This window comes from Polistes dominula, unplaced genomic scaffold, assembly GCF_049000335.1.
Source record: "Polistes dominula isolate Pdom_NZ unplaced genomic scaffold, Pdom_raw_medaka contig_24, whole genome shotgun sequence".
NCBI lineage: Eukaryota > Metazoa > Arthropoda > Insecta > Hymenoptera > Vespidae > Polistes > Polistes dominula.
This window is the reverse complement of record NW_028301150.1, coordinates 7,440,757-7,456,199: the sequence shown is the minus strand read 5'-3', so window position 1 is coordinate 7,456,199 and position 15,443 is coordinate 7,440,757. Positions and strand designations below refer to the sequence as shown.

The window sequence follows — 15,443 nt, the reverse complement described above, 5'->3', positions numbered from 1 at the left end:
GATGTTTCGTTAATTATAAGTAAAATTTTTCAATATATTTTTAAAAATAATATATTATAATATAATATATATTTTCTATTTTTGTTTTCCTTTGGATATCTGAAATACTTAAAATCAACTTTTAACCTGATTCAAAGCAGCATCTTTTTCAATTTTTTTTGTTTTTAATTTATTTCTAATTAAAAAAATTTCGTAATTCTTTTATTTTTATTTCTTTTTCTCAATAGTTACAGTTTAAATGAAATCTAAAGAAACATAAGTATACTGCTATGAAATGTAGGGGTAGATGTATAAATATACGATGACACCAAGTCTGTGTATCGAATTTACGTGAAGTTACGAGCTTGACCAGTTACGTTATGGGTCCCTTAGGAAATGGTGTTAGTTGGTTCAGATACTACAAAACTTTCTTCTTTTCTCATGGGGGTGTTCCAGACAATCCAGATAGTTCGTTAAGTTCGTAGAATATATATACACACTCGTATAAGGGAACATTTTTCTTACAATGTAGAGAATGTCTTCAATGAAAATGCTAATAAAAAATGTGTTTTATTATTTGTCATTTCTATGAGTATCATAAATAAATGAAAAAGTAAAATCTAACGATAGGTCTAATTTTTTCAAATCGTATTATTATAATTCGATAAAGTAACGATACCTTGAAAATATATATATGTGCCCATAATTATGAAAATGGTCTAATGATAAGGGAAAATTAAAAAAAAAAATAAAAGAATGAGTTTATGAGTTATTTCACACCCACATTATTTTAAATTAAATTAAATCGATGTAATTTTCATATGATATATTGTTCAAAAATGAACCATTAGGATAGTGTTTTTGTTATTTCAATATTATATAGAATTTATTTAGTATTAAAATGTAATTTTTTAAATATCTCGAAACAAGAGATATATGGTTTATATATCACTTTCATAATTATGGAAACATAAATTGTTAATAAATTATCATTGAGTTAAATTCATTAAATGGTTTTAATATTATTTTCTAGATAAACAAAGATATGAGAAAAGATTGAAAGTTTAGTCACGTGCATTTGACTAGATGATAGGATATCTGAAATACTTAGAATCAACTTTTAACCTGATTCAAAGCAGCATCATGCGAAAGTCTCGAAAAGTCTCTTTGATAAGTCTAGAAAAGTCTTTTGTCACTTTTGTTCAACCGACAATGAACTCTCTCTCCACCTTCTGACACTATGACTCTTCGAATCTGTGTCATAACTTTGAACCTGATTGTCTAGCATCTCTTAAAACTTCAAAGTTTTCTTTCTCGTTAAATGATAATCTTTTACAAATTTTCTAATTTTGATATTATTCTAAATATATTGGATAAGCATTTAATATCCATCGATATAATTTATTTAAAATATCTTAATATTATTATTTTAATATTTCATTAAAATATACAAAATATAAAGAAAACGATGTTAACATACACCATTATTTGAAATTTTAAAGGATTGGACTACCGTAAATTTGTGAAAAAACATAAATATATTTTTCTTTTTTTGTGTTGTCGTTTAAAACGATAATTCAACATGTCCCAAATGTAAATGCGAGAGAAACGAAATGAAAATAACGCTTGCAATTAATTTCCTAAACGAATTGAAACGACGAAACCGTGTAGCCTAGCATCAACGCATTCATGCGTTTTCGAATTTTAAAAGTGATGTTATATTTTTTTCTCTCTTTTTTTTTAGAAAAACATATTTTTTTTTATTTTTCATAACAGTATAAATTAATTTCTCCACAAAATTTATATTTAAATGTACGATTTAAAAATGTGCCATTTTCATCATTCTAATTAACGAAAGTCATATTTCTAATGATGTCTCATAAAAGAAAAAATGATACAACAATTGTATTCCTATTTTTACGAATTAACAAATCACAGACAAAATATAATCGTTGTACGATAATTTCAAGAATAAATTTATCTATGAGTTTTATTTTATTCCAAATGTATAATAAACATTTACATATTAATTACCGGGATAGGTAAAACATGGTATAGTTCATTCATTGAATATATAACTAATAGATTTTTTTTTGTTTCTTTTAGGTCGGACAGTCGATGTCTGATGGCGCGAGCTGGAACCCAGCGCTGGAGAAATCCTACTCCAGAGTAAGTAAAGATTCCATTTTTACTTTTTTTAAAATTATTTTTTGTTACAATTGTTAATCACATTTTAACATCACAAAACAATAAATACCTAAGCGAATTTGAAAAATCAGGAAAAAACGTTCAACAACAATCATCGATCGGTTTGCGTATTCAAATTTACTTAACTGTTAAAACCCATCGTTTAAGGGATGTTTTTTTTTCGTTCATCCTTATTTTCTACTCGAAAATAGTTCATTTCAATCATTCATTTCAAAATGATCATTAACTTAAATTAATTGATTATACGTTATTAATTGTAACTGTACAAAAGACATTACATCTTCCAAATCCTTATTTCAAATTAGGACAACGTTCGATAAATGACTTTATAGTTCAATTTTTAAAATGTGCCTTTAATTATGAAAATTGGATAAAAGTCATATTATCTTTTGTTTTGAGATATTTAAAAGAATTACATTTGAACGCAAAATGAATTCTATATACCATAATATTGAAATAACAGAAACCCTATTCTACTGCTTCATTTTTTAACAATATATCGTAAGAAAATTACATTGAATTAATTTAATTTTTAAATATCGTGTATGTGAAGTAACTAACAAACTCATTTTTTTTTAATTTTCACTTTTCGACCACTTTCATAATTATGATCACAAAATGTTAGTGTAAATGTGATTATTTTCCAACCGAGTATAAAATTTAATTAGAGAGATAAAATTTTTTTTTATTGCGTTTAAATCGAACGATATTCTTTTAAAACGACTAAAAAGGTACGAAACCAAAGAAAATAACGTTTCTTGTAAGCATCGATAAGAAATAGAAAGAATAATGGTGGAAAAGGGTGGGGGAAGGGCTTAGATTGGAAGGGAAAAGATAAAGATAGAAAGAGAAAGAGGAAGAGGAGAGAAATGTGCAGAAACTTCGAGTATCTTTGATCAAAGGCCGTCTCGATTGGATGCTCTGTCGTGATTCCGGACGATGAATAATTGACGAGAAGAGCGTCTCGGATAAATTTCACGCTGTGTAAGCATTTTTTTTTCTTTTTTTTTTCTTCTATTCTACTATAGTGGAACAACTCACCGATAAAATACCGGTTTATCTATTGTTAATTTTTCGCTTTTCTCGTCTTTTCTAAATAAGTTGTTGTTGTTAATTGTTATTTTTTTAAATTTTCTATTTCTATCATTTTTGTTTTGTTTTTTTACTTTTTTCGATCAAATTTATCGACCGTAGGTAAGAGAGATAAATTGTTCAATTTTTTTTATGGAAACTGTTCAGCTTTAACTGTATTTAAAAAAGATTATTTAAGTGTATTATTGTAATTAAACTTTTTTCTCTTCATTAACGATATTTTAACGTGAATTACGTTGAAGGTTTATCTTTTTTTGTGTTCTTTTTTTTTTCGAAATGAAGAATCGAAGAAATACGACTATTATAATTAAAACGGGCTCAACCCCATATTGAATTTCATTTATCATCTTATAGAAAGTAAAAAATACGATTGAAAAAAAAATATAATTATTATTTATAAAATAATTGTAACGATATGTTTTTTGTTTCTTCAACGTATATCAAAAAATAACTGAATTTTATTGAAATAAAATTAAAAAATAATAATTTTAATCCGTTTATACTTAACTCGATTCAATTAATTGTTGTTATATTATAACAAAATAACACGAAGTATCGATTAACAAAGTTGTATCCAAGAAATTGTAAAAAAAAAAGAAAAAAACAAATATACGTGAAAATGAAAATGAAAATGAAAATGAAAATGCTGTGTTAATACGAATGTAATCTCGAATGTATCGAGGAGGACGAGTTTGACGTGTTCTTCTGGTTGTTACGTGATTCTTTTTCGAGTGAAAGAAGAGTAGAGAGGAGAATATTGATGGTAGTAGTAGTAGTAGTAGTAGTAGTAGTAGTAGTGGGGATAAAGTAGAAAGAAAAGCCAAAAAAAAGAGATAGAAGGAAAGAAAGAAAGAGAAAGGTAGAACAGCTCGGTGATTTTATCTTTCATTGAGGTAACAAGGAATCGATACAAAAGACAGGATGTTTCCGAATGTCTCGTTAGCAAGAGTTAAATCGATGGAACCAAAAGTAGAAGTAGAAGAAGAAAAAGATAAAGATAAAAGAAGAAAAAAGAAAAATAAAGAAAGAGTAGGGATTTTATAAATCTGTATGTAGTAGTAGTAGTAGTAGTAGTAGTAGTAGTAGTAGTAAGTTTATCTGGCGCTATAGTTATATTTTTTTACACTACTACTACTACTACTACTACTACTACTACTACTACTACTACTACTACTACTACTACTACTATATTCCGTAATTCTACTTCTTGTCCTTGATATATATATATATATATATATATATATATATATATATTGTGTGTGTGTGTGTGTGTGTGTGTGTGTGTGTGTGTGTGTGTGCCGTCGAGGCCGGGTTCTTCCGTTTTATGTGGTGCTGATTAATGCACGGCGTAACGGGTCGGATTAATTATTAGTTATTGACTGACGAGAAAGAAAGAAAGAAAGAAAGAAGAGTAAGGAGGTGGATGGGGGAGGTGCGAGAGAGTAAGGTGCATTGCCGCGTAGGCCAATTAACTACTTACAGGCTTTTCATCGAACCCCTCGACAATCGCCGAGATCGATTCGGGGTGAATAACTTTTCCAACGAGCTTTCGTGTTTTTTTTTCTAAATACCCCTCCCCCCCCCTCGTTTCCCCCGTTTATCCAACGGTATCGTTAGCAATGAAAATCACTCTATCTGTCTGTCTCCCTTTCTTTCTGTTTCTTTCTCTTTCTCTTTCACTTTTTGTCTCTCTGTTTCTCTTCTCGACGACCTATCCATCTCGTATGTACGTAGATACGAGCCTTAGACAGGGTTAGGGGGAGTGTGGATGGTACACCTTTCATCCTTTAGCCTTCTATACGTTTCTTTTTTTCTCTCTCGTCGTCTGTGCGTAAAGAAAAAGAGCAAAGGAAGGTCTTACTCGAAGGTATCGTCGTCGTCGTCGTCGTCGTCGTCGTCGTGTGTCGGTGTACTACTTTCCTTTTATTTTGTTTGTAGTCTTTTAATTTCAAGAAAAGAAAAGAAGAGATTTTTCTCTCGGAAGAGTAAAAACAGAAGAGAGAGGGGGAAAGGATGTGTGTGTAACTTTCTAGTTTTTAGTTCAGTTTTTTATTTTTTGATTATTTTTTTGTTTCATTTAGAAAATCGAACGGTTATATTAAAAACGTGTGAGAAAGAGGGAATTCTTAGATGTTGAAAATATTTTGCTTTTTTTCTTTTTTTTTTTTTTTTTGAACAATATTTGCAAGGATGTATCATTAAATGATCAAGAATTTCGTAGAAAGGGGCTTTTGGGATATGTTTAATCTTGGGACGTTGATTTAAACGTAGAAAGATAGCAAGTAAATGAATGAGTGAGAATAAGGGTGAGTTGGTTGGTTGGTTTGTAATGTGGTGGTATGAAGAAGGGTAGCATTGGATGACGTTACATACACACGTTGTATTCTCTTGAGCAACCCTCTCGTTGCGTTTACAGTGTACTCTTCCCCCTTATCTCTCTATATCTCGCGTTCCGCTCAGTAGACTGCCCTTTAATCCACCTCCTGCCCTTATTACTATCCCTAATGACCTAGTGGACGATCGGTGTGTGTTTACCGTTACGACAGGATCAAGAAAATCCGATTTGTTAAGATACCCAAAGGGTAGGTAAAGGGTAGTCGTAGTGGTGGTGGTGGTGATGGTGGTTGTGATCTATACGTTTCATCAAGGTCTTTTTACTATGGAAGTAATTTTAGGCACGCGCAAAATAATTGAATTAGCGTGTAAAAGAAAAGGATTTGTTTTTACGTACACCTAACTTCGCAATAGAGCTAAGTTTATTTTTCTTAGGGATGGGGCTTTGGGGGGAGATTAGAAGTCGGGATTTTTTTGTTTTTAATTTATTTCACAATTCAGTTTTTGCAATTTGATTTTTCTTCTTTAAACTGGTGGATAGGTGGGTGGTTTATTAAATGAAAATACACTTTTCTATTTGATTTTCTTTTCTGTTATTTTTGTTATAGACATATTTTTTTTTTTAATTTGGAAGATAAAAAATTATGATTTGGGATAAGAGACTAATAGGTAATATCAAAGTGAACAATTTGGTCAAGATTATTATTAAAATTGTTGCCATTAACGTGGTAAATTATAAACGTGATCTCACTTTGGATCGATAATGAACGTTGATATTTCCGAGAAACAGTGTGTCAGTAGTGGATTTCCTGCAATCATTTTCACTTCTATCGTCGGTTTATCAACAATCCTCATTTAAACGGAATCTCCGGATGCCGATATGCGTCTACTGTGAACGTGCGAGTGTGAAATTACAGATAGGATAACGTCAGCCATAAAATCATGATTTGACGTTTGTATTGCTGGGGTGGGTGAGTTAGTGGAAGGAAGACAACGTTACAATTCCGTATTATAACAGAATTACTAATATACTAATTATAATATTACAATAAAAAATACAAAACTATGAAAATTATTGTAGGAATTTATTTTTATGAAATAAGTCATTAAAAAAAGAAAAAGAAACCTACATATATATGTGAAATATCTCTAATAAGAAAAAATTTTTTTTCAATAAAATTAAAACACAACGTTTACAATAAAATGAATAATATAATTATAAATAAATTTATATAATATAATATTATATTGTTATACATAAATTTATAATAACTATATTTACATATAATAATAATATTTATAATATAATATCATTCATATAAATTAGACTTCGCGTTAATAAAATTTATTGTTACGATTGAAAAGTACACTTCTTTATTTTCTTTTTTTCTTTTTGTCAATTAAAAATCGTTCTTTCTTCCAACAAATCATATTCATCGATTCGTTACAAATTAACAATTCAAGAAAAGAAATTAAAACAAAATAAAAATATTATCCAATATATTCGTCATTTATATTTAATTCATTTAACATTATTAGAGATTTTTTAAAAATACTTACGTATCTATCTACGTATGTGCATGTGTGTGTATATATATCTATATATACACTTTCTTTTATAAATCTTTTCCTTTTCTTTATTTTTCTATCTAGTTCTCTTTAGAAAATTAAAACTTCGCATAGAACGTTAAGAAAAAAAAATTTCAATCATCACAATGATTTGCAATGATTATACTATTCCAACGTGATACGACACGAGTATCGTGATAAATGAAACCAAACTATTCCGTAAGGAAAGAAAAAAAAATTATCAAGCGTGTTACATTCGTTTTTTTTTTCTTAATTTACGTTCTTCTATTCGAAAAGACGTTTCGCGCTCGAGGGAGCATCGGATCGTTTTTAGAACGCGCCGTTGATTTCACGAGTGGGTGGGGTTGGGGGTTGGAGGTGGAGGATTGAGCTTTTTCTCGTTCTTTTCTGCTTGTTTTTTTCTTTTTTCTTTTTCTCTTTTTCTTTGATGGCACTAGTAGTAGTAGTTGCTCCTATGTGAAGAGCCCTTTTTTTTATCTTGCTAAAATTCTAAATGGGAAAACTCGCCCTTCAATATATCGTAACTCGACAGATGCTTTTCTTTTCTTTTCTTTTTTTGTTTCACGATCGTGAAAAAGTTTTCACCGTATTTTCCTATTTATTATTACTCTTAAGAAAAAACAAAAGAAATAGAAAGAGAGAGAAGGGTTTTAGGTTTAAGAGGAGGGGTTTTGTTGGGATGAGTGTCATCCGTTTCCTTTGAGATCTAAGAATTAATGAAACAAAGGTCAATCTAATTTACATCCTTTAATTAAACGACACATGACACGGGAATTTGAAATGCTAACCTATCCTCCTCCTACGGTTCAGGAGAAACGTTTATTGTCTTCATATACATCAATCTTGAAACTAATTTTGAAATTACGTTTAATTTGGAGGAAATTGCAATACACAACTTGGCTGACCGAATGATGTGGTAATGGTAGTGGTAGTGGTAGTATTACTAGTGCTATTGGTTAAATTCAATCGATATCTCGAAAATATCATTCGATATTGACAATATTTAACATCAATTTCATTTATACCTGTCTCGATAATGTATGAAAATGGGGTCTATTGTAATTAAAAGAAAAATATTGATTATATATATATTATTGCATTTAACATTTAATTTTTTTCTTTTTTATTTTTTCTTATGCAACTTTTATTCGATCGGATCGATTGTATACAATTGATTTTAGTATTCAATTAGTTCTTTTCTGTTTTTTAATTTTTTAATCGATTAAATTTTTTTTTAATAATTTTTATTTCACTGACATTGATAAATAGATATTAAATAATTACCGGTAAGTATGATTAATTGTTATAATATTTTCAAATAAATAAATAAATAGTAATAACAGTAATAAAGTTTCGAATGAAACTATAATATAATCGATGTCAATCAATGTTGTTTAAAATATCACAGATCGTTTTTCGTATTCTCGCTTCTGATTTTAATTCTCTTCAGTTTCCTTTAATAATTCAAGAAAAAGAAAAAAATTAAACCACCCAAAAAATAAAATAAATATAACAATAAACGAAATACCCCCCCCCCCCGTAACCACTTGATTCGAGTTTCTTGTTATCGTTTTCGATTCTCGGATATTTTACTTCAATTAGGTTTTCATAAAAAATCACTTATCATCTCACTAATATAATTTCTTATTCCTTCATTGATGCAATTCAATTTTAACAAAGATTTTTTTCTTCCTCTCTCACTTTTTCCTCATCATCATCATTACCATCATCATTAACTTTCTCTTTATTATTTTATTTTAATAGTTTCATATAGGATGTATTATATACATATATATATATATATATATATATATTAGAATATAATATATATTAGAAGTACAAATAAGTTTCCGCCGTTTTGAGAGAGATTGCATGGCATGAGGTTTACGTTAGAATTCGCAGATGATAACCGGCTTGAAAATTAGGTTGCTCATCAAGAGCAACATAACCCTATCATATTATTAACTTCGTATTAGCATCATATATTTTTTTTTATCAAAAAATGTCTAAATTTGAGCCAAATAAGCGTCATTTGCGGGAACTTTTAATTTACTTCTTTAATTTAAAAAAATCTGCAGCTGAGGCGCATCGATTGCTCGTAGAAGCATATAATGAGGCTGCCTTAAGTGAGAGAACATGTCGTGAGTGGTTTCAAAAGTTTAAAAACAGTGATTTTGACGTAAAAGATAAAGATCGCAGTGGAAGGCCAAAAATTTACGAAGATGCAAAATTGGAGGAATTATTGGAGGAAGATTCGTCTCAAACACAAAAGGAACTTACACTTACTTTAGAAGTCACTCAGCAAGCAGTCTCACATCGTTTAAAATCGTTAGGAATGATTCATAAACAAGGTAATTGGGTTCCATACGAATTAAAGCCGAGAGATGTTGAACGCCGATTATGCATGAGTGAAATGCTGCTAGCTAGGCACAAAAAAAAGTTTTTTTACATCGAATCGTCACTGGTGATGAAAAGTGGATACATTATGATAATCCAAAAAGAAGAAAATCATGGGGACTACCTAGCTATGCGTCAACATCCACAGCAAAACCGAATATTCATGGAAAAAACTCATGCTGTGTATTTGGTGAGATCAGCTGAGTGTGGTGTATTACGAGTTGCTTAATCCAAGTGAAACAATCACTGGAACTCTCTACCGAACACAATTGATGAGATTGAGCCAGCTCTGAAGGAAAAACACGCTCAATACTACTCCAGACACGACAAAATTATTCTTCTACATGATAATGCTCGTCCGCATGTAGCGGTTCCGTTGAAAAACTATTTGAAAACACTTGATTGGGAAGTACTACCCCACCCGCCGTATTCATCAGACATTGCGCCGTCCGACTATCGTCTGTTCTGGTCAATGGCACATGCTCTGTCGGAGCAGCGGTTCACATCATATGAAGATACCAAAAATTGGGTTGATTCGTGGATATCAAAAGATAAGAAGTTCTTCAGATATGGAATTCGAACGCTGCCTGAAAGATTAGAAAAAGTAGTTGCTAGTGATGGACAATACTTCGATTAAATTTAAACTACTGTTCTTTCACAATAAATATTATTTTTTTTTTTGACAAAAAAACGGCGGAAACTTATTTTTACTCCTAATATATATTTCGTAGAATGTATTATAAACGTATATACGTGTGTTATAAATATATCTATCTATATAATATAAAAATTTAATGTCAAAATGTTTGCCTACTTATAACACCAAAACTACTCAACCGATTTTGATGAAATTTATTTTAATTTTGTGTGATTTGTTTCAGCTTAGAATATAGAATAGTTTTTAACGCGATTATTTTTTATTAATTATTTCTAATTAAGGATTTATTATTTAGAGGTTATCTAGGTCTCTACGTTTTGTAAGTATTCAATAGATGGCGTTGTATTTCAATTCAATTATTTCAATTTACTTTCGTCACACGTTTTTTTTTCAAATTTACATACAAAATTACAATAACATTATATATGTGTCTTATATTATATATAAGTATATATATATAGGTGTATACGAGTATCGTAGCCAATATATACCAAACAAGAAACTCACATCGGGACGAGTGAGTTCAATGGCCGGAGGTTGCAGTCCAGGTTATATGGGTGTAATGGCGACGTCGTGTCGCTTCACGAACGAACGAACGAACGAACGAACGAACTAACGTACGTACGTACGAAAATTGACAGGACTGAAAATCCCTACGATATATATAGAGGGATGTTAGAAATTATATTATCCTGGAAAATGTTATATATATATATACAACACATTGGCTAAAAGTTAGGAAATCATATCGAAAATTTCAAAGTAACAAAATATTTACAACATTGAACATATGGTTCTTTAAATTTTTTCTACTCACGGAATCCTTATAAATTGTTAAAATATTTCTAAAATATTAGGCCAAAAGTTATATATGTTATATGTTATATATGTATATATGTATATAAGTTATATATGTATATATGTTCTATATCTTATAGAACATTTCTAAATAACAAAATATTATATAATTTAAATAATACGTGGTTCTTTTTTCAAATTTTTTTGATTTATGAATTGTTATATTATTTCTACGAAATTTTATTACTCGTAAAGGAAAAATAAATAAAAAATTAATATTTGCAAAATTACGATTAATGTTATATACGAATAGTGATTCGTGAGTAAAATGTTTGATAAAAATTCTCATAGTATAACAATAAAGATCAGATATTTTTGATTTGACATTTTTAATTAATTTTTTTTATCGATATTGGAATGGGTAGATAGTTGGAACGAATAGAAAGTTAAAGATACTAAATGTTCATCCAAGAATTGGTAAATAACTTGACCATTATTTTTGTATGGAATTGTGATAATAAGAAAATAATTGCAATCAGGATTTTTTTTTCTCTTTTATGACTCATTTGCATGGTAACCTATCTCGTTACATTCGATTTAATCTGAATACAATACGTATCTATGGAAATATAGTATAACTGTAAGAGTAACAGGAAAATAGATCTTATGCACGAAGCAGAAAAAGCAGAAAAAGTTAAAAGAATTAAACCACAAGGTATCATCATCTTACCTTAGATTCGAAATAACATGATTTCTATTCGTTACCACGATCCTTATTGGCAAAAGGATTTTTTAAAACAAATTTTTCGTTGTTGTTCTTAACGAATAAGAAATACTTGATGAATTATTTATTTTATTTATTACAAAGAAAGAATGAATAATTGTTGATCGATTGATCAACCAGTTCAAATTGTCGTCAGTGTCGCGTTTTCATTTCCAATCGTGTCAAAAATAAAATGATCGAACATAAGACGTAAAAGAGAAAGAGAAAGAGAAAGAAAGAAAATAAAAAAAAAATTAAGAAAATAAAAAGAGAACCCGCAAGACCGCAAAAGCCAACTGAAAAGTGATTTAAAGTGACACGCGAGTGGTGGAACTCAAGAAGGTCGTTTCCGGGTTCAACAGCGACCACTTTTCTGATCGGTCATAGCTTCGAAGACTGTTAAAACTCGAACATTCGTTTAAAAAATAATTCAAAAAAAAAATTAATAAAGAAAGAAAGAAAAAAGTAATCTTTGAGAATGGGTCCAGACAAAAGGAGAGAATACGTTTTTCCCTCTATATAAAATTCATTAATTAGCTTTACTACTAGACTTCATTTTTCAACTCTAAGTTTTTCATCGATCTCAACTTTATACAAACAAATTTTACGTTTTGCATTTTAATTTCCAGACAAAATTTTTTTAATAACAATAATTTACCTCATTTGTTATCATGATATAAAATAATATTAAAAAGAAAAAAAAATACAAAAAAAAATCAAACAATTACGTAAACCAAAACAATAATGACACAATGTAATAATAAAAATCGCGTTAAATACTTCAATATACAAAAAAAAAGAAATCTATCAAGGAGATTACAATAAAATAGAGAATCATTAGCTAATGAACCATTGATCGTAGTTATTCGTTATTGATTTGTTCCCTAAAAGGATCCACCTAAACCCCAACCTAATGTGGATTAGGCTTTTGCGGTAATTTCCCATAAACATGATTGCCACATAGAATAGAATAGAATAGAAATATATATATAGAGAGAGAGTCATGTGGGGCAAGTGTGCGCATTTTTTTTTTTTTTAATTATCATAAAATGATAATATTTGTATGAAATAAATTGAAAAAAATTTATTTATTTAAAGACTTTATTAATTTATCAATTACATAACTTGAAATAAAGTTTACTTAATAGTGATTTTAGAAAAAAATTAAAATAAAACTTAGTCAGAATGCGTACACTTACCCCAATATCGGGGTATATGTGCGCAGCACTGCGGGTAAGTGTACGCACTTATAATAACTTAAAGGGTAGCTTGTTAAATATAGTTAAACTATATTTAATGATATAAATATCATTTTTTATCAACATTTACCATTATTTATTTTATTTTTAATATTTATATATTAAATATATACTTTCACAAATACTATCTATCTCAATTTATATCGAGAAAATTATTATATATTATTATTATTATTATTATTATTATTATTATTATTTTATTATTTATTTGTTCAGCTGCCTTTCTTTTACTCAAACTTTCAGTAATCAATCTCTTAGCAGCATCAAATTGATCACTTGAAACAACGGATCTGTGTGGAGCCTTTCGTTTATAATTTCGAGGCATTGTTGTTTTTTTAGATAATATATAACTTGATAAGAATAAACTGAAATAAATAAAAAGAATTGTCAATACACAAAGAACTGCCACTATCGGGGTAAAATTACGCATTGAAATGTGCGTACTCTTACCCCACAACCTTATGCGCACACTTAACCCAAATTGCCTGTACAGACTTAGTTTAAAATTAAGCATTGTTGCATCATTTTACCAAGTTTCAATATGTAATTAATAAAACTAGATACATAATTGAGCATACTTGGATACAATCAATGCTAATTTCCGTAACATGAATATAAAAGTATTTGAATTGAAAATTAAGAAAAATCGTAAGAATTATAACCAAAAATTTTACTTAGCAATATTACTGAAACTACATAACCTTATCAGACAAGACTCTAGTCTTTTGTCCAACGTCGTAGTGTCTATTGAAGGCAGTCAATTCCAGTACTCTACTGTCAACGGTTTTATAAAAAATAAACCTGCGCACACTTGCCCCACATGACTCTATATATATATTTATATATTTTAAATAAATATTTTAAAGTAAATATACATATATGAATTTAAAAATTATTTAAATTTAATAATAAAATTTAATAAAAAAAGTTTAAATTTAAAATTTAATTCATAATAATTAATTTAATCTATTAAATAATTAATCAATAATTAATAATATTTAATTCATATATATATATACATGAAATGTATCGTGATACGTATGTATCACGAGATTGGGAAACATAAGTTTCTATACCTAAAGTCTAAAAATATCTGTTACTATGATAATAGAACCTGATGGATATTCTTGGTACCGACACGCCCATGATTGGTGCCTCTCCTTCTTCCCCCTTCCCTCCCCACTTTTCCACTTCGTTCTTCAAACTAACCCATAATAATACGATTTGCAAAGAACATACCTTGCTGCTATCCATCAGTAAAGCTCTCATGCTTTTAAAACGATCAACACTGTAATTATAATTCGGACCAATAAACTTCTTTCTACTATCTTGCTATTATCCGATCCTAAGTATTCTCATAATCAAAGTGAATTGCACCCACCTGAACCTAACACCCTTTTTTTTCTTTTTAAATGATATTTTTCTTTTTTTTTTTTTGACGAATTAACGAAATTGGATAAACATTTTATTGCTCTTTTTTTCAATTTCTTTCTTCACATAATCGTCACATCTATACGAAATTAATTCGTAATTTCAATCATTTCAAAGATCTGATTATCTTGCCCGAAAAAAATGCATTTATAATTAAAGATCTTCTATTAATTCGATAAAAACATAATCGGTATCATCCTGATAGATTTGTCGAAAACAAAGTTTTTCTAATTTATTTCTTTTTGGTTTTTAACTAAAAATGGTCACTTAAAAGAGAAAATCAATAAGGTTCGATTTTCTGCGTGTATATATATATTTGCTTGTTAAATCTCGTTGGAATATGTAATCTCTCGTATAAATTTTCGTAACACTCCGGGCACGCGATGCAAAAATCAACACGAGCAAAATCTTTATTGGTTAGTTTCGTAAAATGATGCGATGCAATAAGTGGATGCAATGGTGGGATTCTGGGTTAGTGGTCAAATGCATTTTGATATTAACGAGACTCCTCCCTCACATACACCCACGTTACACATATATCAATTCACGTATAAATCTAAACGCGTTTAAATTCACAAATACACACACAACATATATAATCGTGAATATGAACACACTGATGATGGGTCCTGCTTTCGCACATACGAAGCCAAATTTTAATTTACCTAAAACTTCAATAACTTTCAATATCTCGGTTATATTTAATATCAAACTGATAAAAAAATAATGACGATGTGCAAGAAACCAAAATCATTTTCACCCGATGTTTTCAATCGTCATTAGCTATTTTTTTATTTTTTTATTTTTAATCGTTTAAAAATGAAATTACATTCATATTTTGAAGTAACACGTTTTGCTCAATAGTTTTTTTTTTTTTATTTTAAAATCATTTCAATCATCGTTCTATATTACAGATGAAGAAAAGTAAAATAGA

General features: G+C 29.0%; 1 protein-coding gene across 9 annotated transcripts in view; it reads left to right on the top strand.

Annotated features, from left to right (window-relative positions):
- LOC107066598 (uncharacterized) overlaps positions 1-15,443 on the top strand; it is a 141,914-nt gene that overhangs the window by 62,431 nt on the left and 64,040 nt on the right. For all 9 annotated transcript variants that reach the window (XM_089177860.1, XM_089177858.1, XM_089177856.1 and 6 more), the window contains one exon: positions 2,086-2,148. In XM_089177860.1, the coding sequence (XP_089033986.1) occupies positions 2,105-2,148 (44 nt within the window). In that variant the 5' untranslated portion in view covers positions 2,086-2,104. The remainder of the gene's footprint in view (positions 1-2,085; positions 2,149-15,443) is intronic.